A 14,835-nucleotide genomic window follows, 5' to 3' on the forward strand; every position below is an offset into this window, starting at 1 on the left:
TTCGTGCAAACAATAATTTCATCCGAAATCACATTACGCGTACTGTGTATTATGTCAAAAGTTTCGGGAGTTTTCGTCACGCGGCCCCCGGAAAGTTGCTCTCCTCTTCGCCCGCTCGACTGAGATATTCATCCCCAACGTAACAAAGTTTCAAAGATAGTGAACGACCCGTGGTGGCTGCACCGCGGAACACATCCGCGGGATCGATTTTAAATTACATTCATTACTGGGCTCTCCCCGGCCGCCTCGTTGTTCCATCCTGGCATAGCGGAGGAATAAACCGATGACTACTCGATTATACAGTAGAAGAAGCGAAGTCGGGTTCGCTTTCGCAAAAGTTCGCCGAATGTTGTTGCTCGGAGAGGGAAGTTCGCAGATGATGATGGACGTAAATTAATCTCCTGTATACCTTTCCCGACTTATTGCACGGTCGATAGTTGCGTATCGAATACACTCTTCGATACACTCCGAACTTTCGATATAGAAATTATCTGCAAATACCTGGCTGTACAAATTATTTGTCGATCGAAAATTACACGTTCTAAGAGATGGGACGAACCCGTCGGTTTTTCCTAGCTCGCTGTTGTCTAAAACGATCTCTAAGTAAAACTCTCCAGTTCGTCCTATTTCTTAGATGCTGCAGTTCTATTATTCGCGTAATTTTTCTTCGTCAGAGGTTGTATAAAAATTCGAACAAATCCGAAAAGTTTGCACGTGGTAACGCGTAATCGCGACAAGCTTTGTCCCGGGCAGATTGCGCAAAGAATTCATTAGCGAGTGTTGCGTTCAATGAAAGAGGAATGTGTACTCTGAAAGCTTTACTTTTAATCGTATCCCAGGCATCAAAGACTCCGAAGGATGTTGTTAAAAGCTTCGACGTTCCGGCTTTAGATATTTAATGAAAATAAGCTATGGTCCCGGCGCGATTTCATAACAGAAGTAATTAATTGCTGCTTCGGTTCGAAGATTAAGAAGTTCAACGGTAAATATGTAGCCGGATAGAGAGGTAATACTGCAGCTCCTCGTAAATTTAATTCATTCATCGTTGCACGGCTAAAGGAGACCAATTACAGTGCTTCAATTGCTTCTGTAATAAATTTACAACATATTCATATTCTAATTATTGTGTTTTGTTGGTTGTTTAATTATTGACTGATATGATGGGGATAATATGGGATTTCTATCGGCGCCGACTGAATGGGGGTAGCGAACGAGGCTGCAGACGATCAATGGTGTCTTCGGTAATCAAGTTTCTCGAGGCCACCCTGTAGAACCGTAGCGCGACCAGGCGTTTTCCCTCATTGAAAGTTTATCTCGGAGTGGCGGTCTAACAGGCGAAAGGCAGATTGCGAATTACTAGGCCCCGAACTAAATGAATCCACTGAATTGTATTTCAATCTTCGCTGGTGGCTGTCCGGCTAATTGCATTTCTTCGAGACGATCGCTTCTTAATTCGTCCCTCACCGCGAACACGTCGAACAAGAATGACTTTGGCCGGAATCAGTCGTTTCAATAAGTGAGTCAAGTTAAAGTTTAAAACAGAGATTTCAAGATTGTCAATATTTTTTTATGCGGACACCCTATATATATTTTTGGACATTCTCCTAGATCGTAAAAAGACGAATCCAACGAGTACCATGACCGTACCATTACGATCATTTCATCTCGAGATATTCGAGTCTGAAGGGACAAACCTAATCCACAGATTATATTTCAGATACGAATAACTAGGGATTGAACGATCGTAATGGTATGGTCATGGTACTCGTTGGATTCGTTTTTTCACGCTCTACAACGATATCGGTGAAAAAATATCAAATTTCATTTAAAAAAATTTCGATTGTGTAGATGGATGTAGGTGTTACAATGTAGAACGTGATCGGTCTTGCTCGCGTGTCTCAAAGGTTCTCTCCAGTCGGAAACGCGCGCGTGACACGGCAGCAATGCATTCTTTTCCTGCGTCAACGAACGGCTCGCTCTCAGTAGTCATTGTTCATTGTTCGACGATGTACGCGCGCGTTGCGATAATCTACGCAACTTCCCTTTCAACTGTTTTTACCTTGTCGACACAGCTCCTACCGTTTCAGGCGCCGAAAGGTGTTCGGAGCTCGATGGTCGGTAATGATTACACACTATTTCGAAAATATTGTATCTTATCCATTCTTTAATCTAGCTCATGGCCCACTTCGCATCGTAAAAGTGTTGCTCGTTTTCTCCGCGGTATCTTTTCCCGCAGAATCGATGTAAAAAATGTATCGATAGCTCGGAACGAGTTGTTCACGTTTTCCCTCGACGCCGCTCGAGTGTCGTAAGTGGAGGAGAAACGGATTTCCGTGGGCAGCCGGGAAAGTAAGTGTTTTCCGATGCAAATATCCGATACGTTCGACGGAAACCAGCCTGTGCTCAAGGCCACCGGCGAAACCGCCGAGTCAAGGTTACGCGATCATAAGTCCACAGATCGATGGACGGAGACCAACAAGGATTTCCAGCTGTCGAAAGTGGACTTTCGACTTCATTTTACGAGTCTCGTTTCCGAATGAAATATCTATCTTCCGGCCATTCCGGGACTTTTAGAGGCTCGAAAGAAGCCCGAAGCAAGCAAAAAGGCGTCGGACAAGCATCGATTTTGTTGGAAATTACACTACAAAACTACCACATTATGTGGAAGAACATCTCACTTGAAACCATGTTCCAAATTTCGTGGTTCTCCGAAAGACTCTTCAGCAGCGGTTCGGATAGCAGAGGCTCCACTAAATCGTGGATTAAACGGGTAAACGGAATGCGAATCGTATCGTGCTTGGACTCGTTTTAATCGGCAGCGTATCGCGCATGTGCTGGTAGATGTTTCATCAGAAAATCATTAACAATACCGGAGGTTTGTTGCAAAATTAGCCTCGCCTCTGTGCAACGTCGATGTTTTATGGAAATAGCGACGGTGAATGGCAAAGCCTGTTGTCTCGGGATCAACAGTGGACGGCTCTGAGGTAATCTGCCCGAGTAGATGATAGAAGCGCAACCTTCCGTGTTTCTGGGTCTCACCTACTAGCCACGGATGAACGGATTTCCACGCGTCGTCGTTCGAATTCCAACGTTCATTCAGCGCAGACGGTGAAAGGCAAAATGCGCCCTGTGACGTAGGTTTCCGCGCGTACACGCCGGCATGCGAATAAAATTAATCTAATCTGATCGCTCGGAGTAATTGCTCGGTCGAGACCGATTTAAAAAGACTCCGATAAACAACAAATCGGCTGGATACTTCTCTCGAGATCGCATCCTAGACTTTCAATAATATTTTAACGCGCCGGCAACATCTGGACAAATAATTTCGATGCTTATGGTTAAAATCCTCGTGTCAACAAATGAAAACGGAATGTTCAGAGATCCATTGGCGAACGGTCGGGAAATGCGACGGAAAAATGGCGAAACGATTTTCACATAATAATCGTTGCAGCGGATGCAAACATTCCCCGATTAAACTTTGTATAATTTCGACGCATTAAATTTATAATTTTACTTTGAAACGGCGTATATCGGGCGGGAGGGGGGCCGTTACAGTTGGTTAATTAATACGTTTGCTTCTGGCCGCACCGGATCGTATTATTCTCGCAAAAATAAATTATTAACGCGCAACATATTGCCGAGCATAATGCATTCATACTCAAAGAAGAGTAAAACGACTCCAGTGGAACGTGCGTATATCGCCTGTATAATTATTAGAACGGAAATGAAAACGGCGAGACGAGAGCTGTTAGACACGTACCACCGTCATTTTGTCTGTCTACAAATTCTAATTGCTTAAATTGTAAAATAAATTCGTTCGGTTTTTAACTATATCTTTATGAAACTTCCACCGATACATCCGCGACGTCCTTACGGTTAAAACGAGCCCAAACACGATACCATTCGGATCGCATTTAAGCGTGTAATCCACGATTTTGTAGAACCTCGCTTATGCGAACCGCTAAGAGGGGTGTCGCTACAGTGTTTTTAATTGAGCAAATCTGGAGCGAATGACATCGTGTTTGGGCTCGTTCCAATCAGAGAAACGTCAGGAATATGGCAGTGGAACTTTTACAACAAAGTAATCTAACAACAAAGAGATATTTCAACTGGTTAACGATCGATCGCGGCTTCCCCTTTAAAATAAACAATCCTTGGTTTCAGCGACACTGTCGAACGAATAAAAAAGGGAGACACGTGGAAGCATACAAAAAAAAAATGACACATGCGGAAAAAGGATGCAACGGCGGGGGGATGGGGAGGGGAGGAGGGGCTCTGTAGGATGCACAAGTTGCGCGGTGCATCCCACCGGTGTCCGTTCGCACGATGTGTACAAGTGTACCGGCCGGATCGGTGCATTCACGCGGCGCGTAGGAGTCGCGGATTATGCACCTATGCATTATTGTCACCGTTGGTTTGCCCGCGCGACGTCGAAATGGAATTTATCGTGGCAGGCTTCGAACGACGACGAGTCACGCGTCGCTCCCGCGAGCAGATTTATTTGCCCGGGACTGGACACCGCCAGGTAACGTCCAAAATAAATTCCGCAATATAAAAATAAATCGACGCTGCATACTCGGGAGCCGGCCCGCGGTCCATTCCTGTTTAATTCTGATCCGCGAACTGTCGCGCCCCGGCTGGACTCGAAACCATAGCCGGTCGTTCATCTTAAACAAATTCGTCGCGGGTATCAGCCCAGATTCCTCGGGAGCCACGTCCATCCATACGACGGTCTTAAACTTGTACTTTAAGCTGCTCAACAACTGAATGTGTATTGTTTATTTTTAACTATTTGTTTATGAAACATACACTAATATGTCCGTGACGTTCTTCTGGTTAAAACGAGCCCAAGCACGATACCATTCGGATCGTGTATGACTGCGTAATCCACGGAACAGTGGAGCCTCGATTATGCGAACTGGTATGCGCTGGAACTGTTGCGGTCCGAATTGTGTCGTGTTTGGCCTCGTTTTAATCAGAAAAACGTCGGGAATCTTATGCAATGGATCATCCTGCGTGATCATCTTCCTGCAGTCTAACCAAGGGACAATTGATTTGGGGAAGAGATTTCGAATCAGGAGAGAGAGGCAACGGAGCTGGATCTCCAGTCCGTTCGTTTCTCGGTTTTAGTTATTGTTTTCGGACGTTGCCTTCTTTTTGCGGCTCGTGTCGTCGAAACGAACGGAAAAACCCGACCGAAGGAAAACGGGGGGTAGGGATGTTCCCGTAGGAAACAGTTGCCACGAATGTTTCCGTCGCTAACGACGAAACAAAAGCAACCGATCGGGGTTGTTTCTTTCGTGCGAAATACCGGGGGCGGAACACGGTGGTTTGGCAAATATATATTGTATTTTCGTGATGTGCGCGAGCCGCCGCGCCGAGCGTCGACTTCGTCCGAGAGAGAAATCGACGGGTTTAATCTTTTTACGGGGAGAGCCCCGGCCTTTGTACGTTATCGAACGATGACCACGGAACAGAAAATCTGACAGACCGGAAACGGGCTCGCCCCGCGACTCGTGTTTCTCTCTGTGTGTTTTGATCACTATAGCTCCACTATCCAGAGCCAACGTTCGCCAAGGACGTGAGAGAATCTAGGAAATTCCGCCGTGCTGATATCATACACGGAGATTTATTAATAGCGGTTCTCGTATCGGTATCGAGCGATCGCGAATCGCAACTGTTACACGTGAACGCGCCGAACACGTGCGCGCACCGTTACTGAGCCCAACATATCATCTCGTTGTGAAATTTCTGCTAAACAAGCTAAAATGTCCCTTCTTTCAACAATATCTCTTTGTTGTTAGATTATTTGGTTGGGAAAGTTCTACTGGCACGTTCGCGACGTTTGTCTGATTAAAACGAGCCCAAACACGGTGTCATTCGCTCCAGATTTGCTCATTTAAAAGCACTATAGCGACGCCCCTCTTAGCGGTTCGCATAAGCGAGGTTCTACAGAAACGTGGATAACACGCTTCAATGCGATCCAAATGGTATCGTGTTTGGGCTCGTTTGAATCGGAGAAACGTCGCGGATATATTAGTATATGTTTCATAAATAAATAATTGAAAATATAAATGTTTTGCCAATAAATGAAAAATGTACAAGCGATTGTGCTCGGACATTTGACTGGCGAATCGTTTTCAATTGCTGCCTTCGTATCGGAATTGGAATATTTGTTGAGGAAATTTTTATTCGGCAAAATCTCTATTCGATCTTCATGGTAACACCGGATATCGAGTTGCGGACAGTTACTGAATCATCCTGTATCACTTATCGTCGGCGAGCATTCGATAAGGGCTATTATCAGCACGCTACACGCCGAGCACGATTCCATCGATTTCCTCAAACCGCCGCGATAACAACCAACAGCAACAATTAGGACAACGTTAATGTTATTCCTGCCATTCGGGTCTAATGGTCTGCTGATAATTAGGTTATGCAGATATTACTAAATTTTGGGTCGCTTGGAATCGACAAAAGTGCATGTTGCAAACGGAGAATTCTTACTTTTATAAGTTATATTGCAAGTATTATCAGCTACAAAGTTGTACACGAATTCGAAGATAACATCGATCACCTATTATTCTTCGATGCGTACGATAAATGTTGAAACAAACGCTGGTCAATCGTGGACACCTTTTAAAACGGGCGAAACAGAAATTCGGACAACCATTAGCTCGGCAACGTTAATTATTCATGGAAACGCGAAATCCATATAAATACGGTGTACTCTCCCCTCTCTAGTTTTTGTTTAAATAAAACGTTTCGATTTTTTTTTTTAAAAGGAGATCAATAGAAAAACTAATCCTTTACGCCGGATAAAAGTTTTGAATGGATGTCCCGCGCAGTTGACGCAGCTGACGGATGAAAACAAAATGGCATCCGAGCAAGCTCTCTAGAGAAACTTTCGACCATTCCAGATACGTATAAAATGTTAATACCCGCGAACAATCGAACGTGGTATTTATGCATTTGTAACAATGATCTATTTACTGCGATTCAAACAGAAAATGTTTATTTTGCGCAATGATTCGTCGATTCAAATCCGGAAGAATAACGTTAACGTGCCTCGGCTGCCATTTCTTTCTCACCGACCGATTAATTGTGACATTCCTTCGACACTTTAAAAGTATAGCAGTGTGCGTGCGTGTGTTTTTTTTTGCAATTCACGACTGGTCCCACGAATCGGAATCGATCGTTTATAGAAGCGTTTAAAGACACCGACGACGTGAGCGGTCGCGCAGCTCGTGTAACGATTTCTTCATTAAATTTAATGATGTCGCAGAATCGAGACACTCGCGCGCAGTTAGCGTGCGGCTAATAATTTTACGCGGCCACGGCTAAATCATGCTCGTTCCATACGCCTCGTTACGGGTTATACGTGTAAACGTCGTTCACCGTACGCCAGAGAATTCGAGGTATAATTAGAATCTACATGTGGCCGTGTAAAAGGTGTGCAAAACGGGCGGATATGTAACGCTGGAAGACAAGTCTTTTTGCTAATGAGGTCGCCAGGAAATTCCATCAAACGCCGCGTTAAATGCCGTTCATACGGCTTTTCCTGCGTTCCTTTCGCATTGTTGCACTTCTGTACATCGATTTTTACAGTGGAAAGTCCCAAACATCTTTCACGAGAACAAATCTGACATGGATTTGACGATTGGACCTTCTTCTTTACAACGAGATCTTCAAAATTGATCTACGATTCTCTTTGGCCGAGTTTTCGAATTTTCAACGAAAGTACGCACAACTACGAGCGGTGTTGTTCACTTGTTCGGCTAGTTCCTTGTTTTTCCGTCATAGAACAGTGAAAACATTTTTTACCTTTATGAATCCACCAGGGATTTGAAGAATGGAGCTTCCTCTTTAAAACAAGACCTTGAAAATTAGTGTACGATTTTTTTTCACTGTTTTATGAAGGAAAAACGAGGAACTAGCCGAACTAGTGGACCTAACTGATACGCCGCTCGTAGTATGTACTCCGCATGCCCTTCGTTCAAAGATCGACAACTCGGCCGAAAAAAATCGTAGATCAATTGTCAAGGTCTCGTTGGAAAGAGGAAAGTTCGATCTTCAATTCCCTGATGGATTTATTCGCGAGAAAAATTTTCCAAAAAAGTTATGCAGAAATTCGGTGCTCGTGCACTTTCTGAATGTGTTACGTGTCTGAAGACATTGTTTAGGGGCTGTCGACACGTTCGTTGAATTGTCCCGAAGAGAGGAATGGTAGATGCGGACACAGGAACAGGCTGTCTAAGGTGGCCATAAGTAGGGTGCTCGAGGGAAAATAACGGCATGGAAATCACGAGGAGCAAGTTACCGGGCATAAAACGGTCCGAGGGAAGCAAACGGCCGGATACTACTAAGTATTTATCTTCGGAACGGTGCCGCATTCGAAATGCAAATTGGACAACCGTTGGTTGAGTGACGGCTCTCTGCGAAAGTGGCGCGTCTTAGGCTTTATCGAGTTTTCAGAGTCACGCGTTGGATGCTGGAGAACAAACGGGATATTTTCTAACCCTCCCACTGTGCCCCTACTGTGTCTACCTTCTGCTGGCTGCTGCTCGGTCTGGGTTCGTGTCGATCGACGATTCGAAAGGCGTTCCACTTCGAGCCATTTGCTCGGTCTAGATCGAGAAATAATTTTCATTCAAGGATCGCTCTCGCAGCCTCGCTCTCTTTACGCCGGACGACCGGTTGAACCTCCGCAAACCATCCGCGCTCGTACCTTATCGCTCTTTTATCTGAAGAATATTTATCGTCTGAATATGTATTTACCCTCAGGGACGATGCTCGGTCCGATTAAGATCCACAGGATCGTGGAACAATTATTCCTCATGGTGGAAAACCAAGACCAAGTGAAAAATGCGGAATCGAAAATTATTTACTACTTGTATCTTATGCTTTCCGATTTTCTGAAAAATCAAGTTTGCGACCAAAAATTCTGAAATAATTCACTGTCGTGTGTTTTAACAGGTAGAACGTTCATGAATTTTTTTTGGATTTTTCCGTTGAGCAGAACTGGAGAAATACAGCATAATTCATTAAGACAATTGGGCAGAACTCCTAAAGAAAACTCAATTTTATGCTTCGGGATTTTCTGAAACATCGAGTTTGCAAAAATTCTGAAATAATTCGCTGCCGTGTGTGCTATTAGTAGACTCCGGATGTGTGTGCAAGACGCAGGAACTATATTAATTTTAGTGTGGTGAAAATAATATATTAACTGACTTAAAGTCTTTCAATATTTACACTGTTTTAAATTGCACTTGCTCATTTTTGTTCTAAACGCATAAAATCCGGAGTCTATGAGATAGAATGTCGATGAACTTCTTCGTAATTTTCTGTTGAGGAGAAAACAGATCGTTTTATTCTGATTTCAAAGGCGATCGGCGTGTTATCTTCGGCTCCGGGGTGTAAGCGATACGGTTTATTATAATTATTATCAGCCGCCCAAATGACAGAACACGTCACGGCCGCTGCCTCATTAATTCCGGAGGTGTAAACGTGCCGAGCCGCTTCATCGTGGAAACGCGTGTGTGTCGCTCGCTTTGTGAAACGCGCCGCTGTTATTACGAGTCCATTCGCTCCGCGTCTAGTGAATAGCGATGAGACCCCCAGTCGATTGCTTGATGGGAATATGATCACGTAACCGAATGTTTTTCGATGACTTCGGATTACGTGAGCCTTTGTGGACAGAACGCGTGTGCGCACGGACTACGATTTTCTCTATCCTGGCTCTCGGATTTTTTTTTTATCGCGTACGCGAAAAATTCAACACGTTCGCATCGCGTTCGCCGCGCGCAAAATCCTGCGACTTGACTAATCGACGAGAATATAAAAATTGTTGCGCAAAGTATTGCTAAAAAGTGGTACATTAACACTCTAAATCTACCGAGACTTAAGAGTAACTGGTACGGGGTGTATAAAAAGTAATGATCATCCGTCCTAGCTCTTTACTTTACCGGACTCAAATTTGTGCCTTTCTTCTATAAATTATGATGTATTTGGTACGTAATCCAGAAGTTTCGATCCTGTAGGATCAATGGTTCAGGAGTTATGCTTGCTTAAAGTTGAGCAATCTGCAGCGTTTTTGACAGGTAAAACACTGTGGATTGCTCAACTTTAAGCAAGCATAACTCCTGAACCATTGATCCTACAGGATCGAAACTTCGATCTGCAGCCGCCCCGGGTTTTACTGGATTACATACCAAACATATCATAATTTATAGGAGAAAGGCACAAATTTTGAGTACCACCCGACTAGTAGTAGTAGGCTTTTGTCTATACGTATAACTCCACACAATCAAATTTTGCAAATACTTTAACAGCTTATATCACGATAACTATTTGTTTGCGACATGTGGCTCCTTTCAAACTTTTTCTTTTCTGAATGGGTGGAAGGTGTTGATGTAAAAAACAACTTTAACAACAATTTTGCGGCAAGTTTCTCTTACAAATGTCCACCGATCCAGAGATGACCATTACTTTTTGTACACACTGTACATGTTCCCTTATAAAAATGACGAGATTTATTTTATGTAGACTTTGTGCGGCTCCTATTATAATACGTGCTCTACTAACGATATTCATACAATCAATTCTTACAAAATCATTTTCATTATTTCGATAATTGTAGAACAATAAATCTGAAACCGGTCATTCTGACCGGTGTTGGTAGGTTCGGTGTTAACGGTTTAATTTAAGGTTAACAGAAAAACACAAACTGTAGTTACAGAATGTCGGGTGGAAAGTGGTCGGGGATAATTGAATGAGTCATTGACAGGACCAAAAATGATAGCGTATTACGGAGAATATTTAATTGGCACGGTATAAATTGCCACGAGGATATTTATTTAGATCGTTATCATTCGATATGGCTTTATTCGATGCGAACGTTTGGTATAATCAGTGGATCTCGGACGGAAGTGTTTTTCGCGTATCCGATAGCATCCATCATCATTATGCGGAACATCTATGACTCGGCGAATCTCTTCGCCGTGATTAATTGACAGAGCGATGTTTACAAATCATTATGCCGGAAAGTCGCCACCAAAACATTCTGCTATATAATACTAGCCAAAATTGAACGAGTTCGATTCCTGACGTCATTCCAAGTCACTTTTCCCTTTGCGAAAATCTTCTGCGAGACTTGGTTACCGAGTTATTAACAAAAGAATACGGACCAACCAGAACGTGACTGGGCGTGGGCTATCGACCCGGGGCGGAGTCGGTTCGTAGTTAATGCTCTTTTGTCAATAACTCGGTAACCAAGCCTCGGAGAAGATTTTCGCAAAGGAAAAAGTTTCTTCAATCGACCTAAGGCGTTATCCTTTTCAAGCATAACATTTTTGGGACAGCCTGTAGATTGAGACCGAGAAATTCGCGATTAGAAACGCACGGATTAACAGATTCGATGCGCTTTCGTTTATTAACGGCGCTGATTGAATGTTCTTCTAGCCTGCCCGATCTTATTATCTCGGGAACTGTGATACTACTTTCACGTTATTACACTTTCGATCGTTCCTGCCAGTTGTGGTCCACTTGCTCACGAGCCACGCCTAATTAACCACGATGCAGCACGCCTACTAAAATTCTTTTAGAAGTCGAGAAAATCGGTAAAACCGAAGAAGAAGAAGAAGAAGAAGAAGATACAAAACTGGGATCTCGATCGATCTCGCTAATTAAATCACGGCAGCCACCTCAGGGACAAGAGGGGTCTGGTGATGAAGATGGAGAGAGAGAGGGAGAGAGAGATGAAGGTGATGATGAAGACGGTAAACCACGGTATCGATCCCGATCTCGCGAGACCTTGTTCGACGCGACCGAACTCCTGGCTCTGGAGGATGAACTTAATTTTCGTGTGGCTCCAGCAGGCGAGGTCTTCCGGCAGCGACTTCCACTCGTTCCGCCTCCTTCGGGGCCTCCCTTTGACTGTTTACGCAGTATAATTAACGCTGTGCACTGCGAAGACGTTAAAGTGGATTCTCTGCGGCTGATTTAACAGAGTAAACAAGATTGCACCACACCGGGCTGCTGCTCCTGACTCCCTCCCTCTCTCTCTCTCACCCTTCTCTCTTTCTCTCTGTGTGAAAGACGTTCCGGGTGGACGAGGACGTGTACCATCGCGACGGTGATAAGTATCGAGCCCCTCTGTTCTTACCCTACCAACGTTATGGTTGTTCAGGGTGGAACTGTTTCTTGCCCCTTCCCTTGCCACGAGAATTCATTTGTATATTTATTTCATCATTTAATTATTCGCTGCATTTTCTATTGGGTGGGGACAAGATTTTGTGGTCTGACAATGTTCATTCTTGATGGAGAGCACTTATTGGGTAGCTATGACATGGTTGTTATGGTTGTTCAGGGTGGAACTGTTTCTCGCCCCTCCCTTTGTCACCAAAATTTATTTATGTTGTCACTTGTACAATGTCACGTGACTAATAACTTTTCCCCTCGATTCGAGTCAATTCCCCTAATCTGGCGACTCCTCTATTGGGTTTCCATTGGTTCTAGAATATTTTCTGCCCTCTATCACAAGAATTTTAATTGTTTTCATAATTTATAGATAGACGCATTAAGTCTGATGCCATTCTTCTATTGAGTTTCTACTGGTTCTAGAAAATTTTCTGGCCCTCTCTGTCACAAGAATTTTTATCATTCTCATCATTTATAGACGGACGAAATGAATCTGACGACACTGTGCTAGTTTCTCTAGCTTTATAGAAATGAACGAAATATTTAGCAACGATTTACGATTGCTGAAGAGCATTTTTATTTTGCATAAAATTCCGCGGTCTAGTTAGAAAGAGGACTGTATAGGAGTACGGGAATAATTGATTTCGCGTGGTTAACGGTAACACGATCGTAATAATTGTTATCGCGGAATTAATTGAGGTTTCTCGCGAGCCTCCGTGCGCCGAGGGGTTCGGCATACACAGAGAAAGTACGGTATTAGGTGTCCATATTAGGTCCTGGCAGGCTCTGCTCGTGAGAATTTGTTATATATGTATCGTCCGTTTGGAAAATAGGTCTACGTACTCTTGAGCGAGCGCGAGCGCGCAACGAGGAAAAGGTAATCAGAATGCCGGGCCCCGAGAGACAATGGCTTGCATCACTAATATTTCGCGGTACTTTCCTTTCTCGAAGCGCAACTCCGGGACGCGCAATTGCCGTCCATTCAGTCGACGAAGAAAACACTTCTTATCGTCGCGTGCACGCGTTTTCTACCTCGTTGATCGCGTAACGATATTTAATCGTGTTCGTCACGCTTCAGCTTCGGCCATCAATAAATAATAAAAATCCCCACTGTTTGAATTTTCACGTTTATATCACAGAATCAGTGGAAGATTAACAGCACTCTTCCTGACAGAGAAATTTCTGCGATACCATCTTTGACCCCCTTTTCGCAATTTCTTTTCCACATGTGAACTGTCCATTAATAATGTAATAGGTTCATATGAAAATCGCCTTGCTCCAGTTGTTCGACGAAATTTCTCTCCTTCGCATGAAAGATTTCAACAGTTTTCTCGAACCTTTCAGGAAAACACAGTATCGTGAGTCACCGTCATAGTGACACCATAATCACTAATTGACAGATTGCGACATTCGTACACTGACATGGTAATACATACGTCACTGTTCATAATTTAATATCACTGATGACAATTCTGGGATAACAACGTTTAAGACACACATTTCCAATTCCTGGGAGCACCCTTTCTGAAAATTCGCTCTTTCCCATTCTGAAAAATACCCTAACTTATGGGAGGACAAATCCACACTATCGGATCAGACGATCAGCATCTCAAATAAACTCACCAGCGATCGAGAAAAACGCAATGCAGACGAACAAGCAGGGAGAATCAAGGCACCTCATGGTCCTCTCCTGATCCTGATCCTTCGGTCCTTCCTGGAAGAACTTGCTGACGTCGTCGGTGGCTATAGATGCGTTCCAAAATCCTGAAGAACGAGCCACATCCTCGTAACGTTCTAGTCGACGATATCGTTAGGATACAGAGAGCGTAATGAACATGCAACCGGTAACACAGTAACTGCGACGATGGTAACCGGTCCTCGAGACGTGAAAGACTGAGGAAAGGCGCGTTTGTTCGGTCGTTGGTCCGATGTCAAGCATCGGCTTCCACCTCTGTTCATTTGCTCCCTGCCATTCCCGATCTTTGCCGTTCCCTTCACGGAATCACTGTGTATTTCCCTTCACGGGGAATCCTCTCTCCGATGGAAAGCCGCTTGTCGATCGACCTTCATGGTGACCACGAAGACGCTTCAACGATGGAGGACGTCCACTTCAGTCTCATATCGACATCATCAATGTGTTAGGTCCAACCAAATCAACATCATCATTATATTAGATCCAATCATATCAACATCATCATTGTTTTAGAGCCAACAAAATCAACAGCACCATTATTTTAGATCCAACCATATCAGCATCATAATTGTTTTAGGGCCAACAAAATCATCAGCATCAATGTGTTAGCTCCAACCAAATCAAAATCGCCCCATTGAGTTAGATCCAACCAAATAAAAATCGTCATTGAGTTAGATCCAACCAAATCAACATCGTCATTATGTTAGGTCCATCCTAATCAACAGCATCATTATTTTAGATCCAACCATATCAGCATCATAATTGTTTTAGGTCCAACCAAATCACCATCATCATTGTGCTAGGCCCAATCAAATCAACATTGTCATTGAGTTAGGGCCAACCAAATCAACATCGTCATTATGTTAGGTCCATCCCAATCAACATCATAATTGTTTTGGGGTCAACAAAGTCAACAGCATCATTGTTTTAAATCTAACCATATC

The 14,835-nt window shown here is 43.7% G+C and overlaps 2 protein-coding genes across 5 annotated transcripts in view; one reads left to right on the forward strand and one right to left on the reverse strand.

Moving 5' to 3' along the window:
* Positions 1-14,166, reverse strand: part of LOC143212520 (uncharacterized) — a 101,300-nt gene extending 87,134 nt beyond the window's left edge. The window contains exon 1 of the mRNA XM_076431384.1: positions 13,822-14,166. Within this exon, the coding sequence (XP_076287499.1) occupies positions 13,822-13,879 (58 nt within the window). The 5' untranslated portion in view covers positions 13,880-14,166. The remainder of the gene's footprint in view (positions 1-13,821) is intronic.
* The window catches only part of Qin (tudor domain-containing protein qin), a 257,551-nt gene that overhangs the window by 227,346 nt on the left and 15,370 nt on the right, over positions 1-14,835 (forward strand). The window lies entirely within an intron of this gene.

The sequence above is a fragment of the Lasioglossum baleicum genome, chromosome 10, assembly GCF_051020765.1.
Source record: "Lasioglossum baleicum chromosome 10, iyLasBale1, whole genome shotgun sequence".
NCBI classification, from domain to species: Eukaryota; Metazoa; Arthropoda; class Insecta; order Hymenoptera; family Halictidae; genus Lasioglossum; species Lasioglossum baleicum.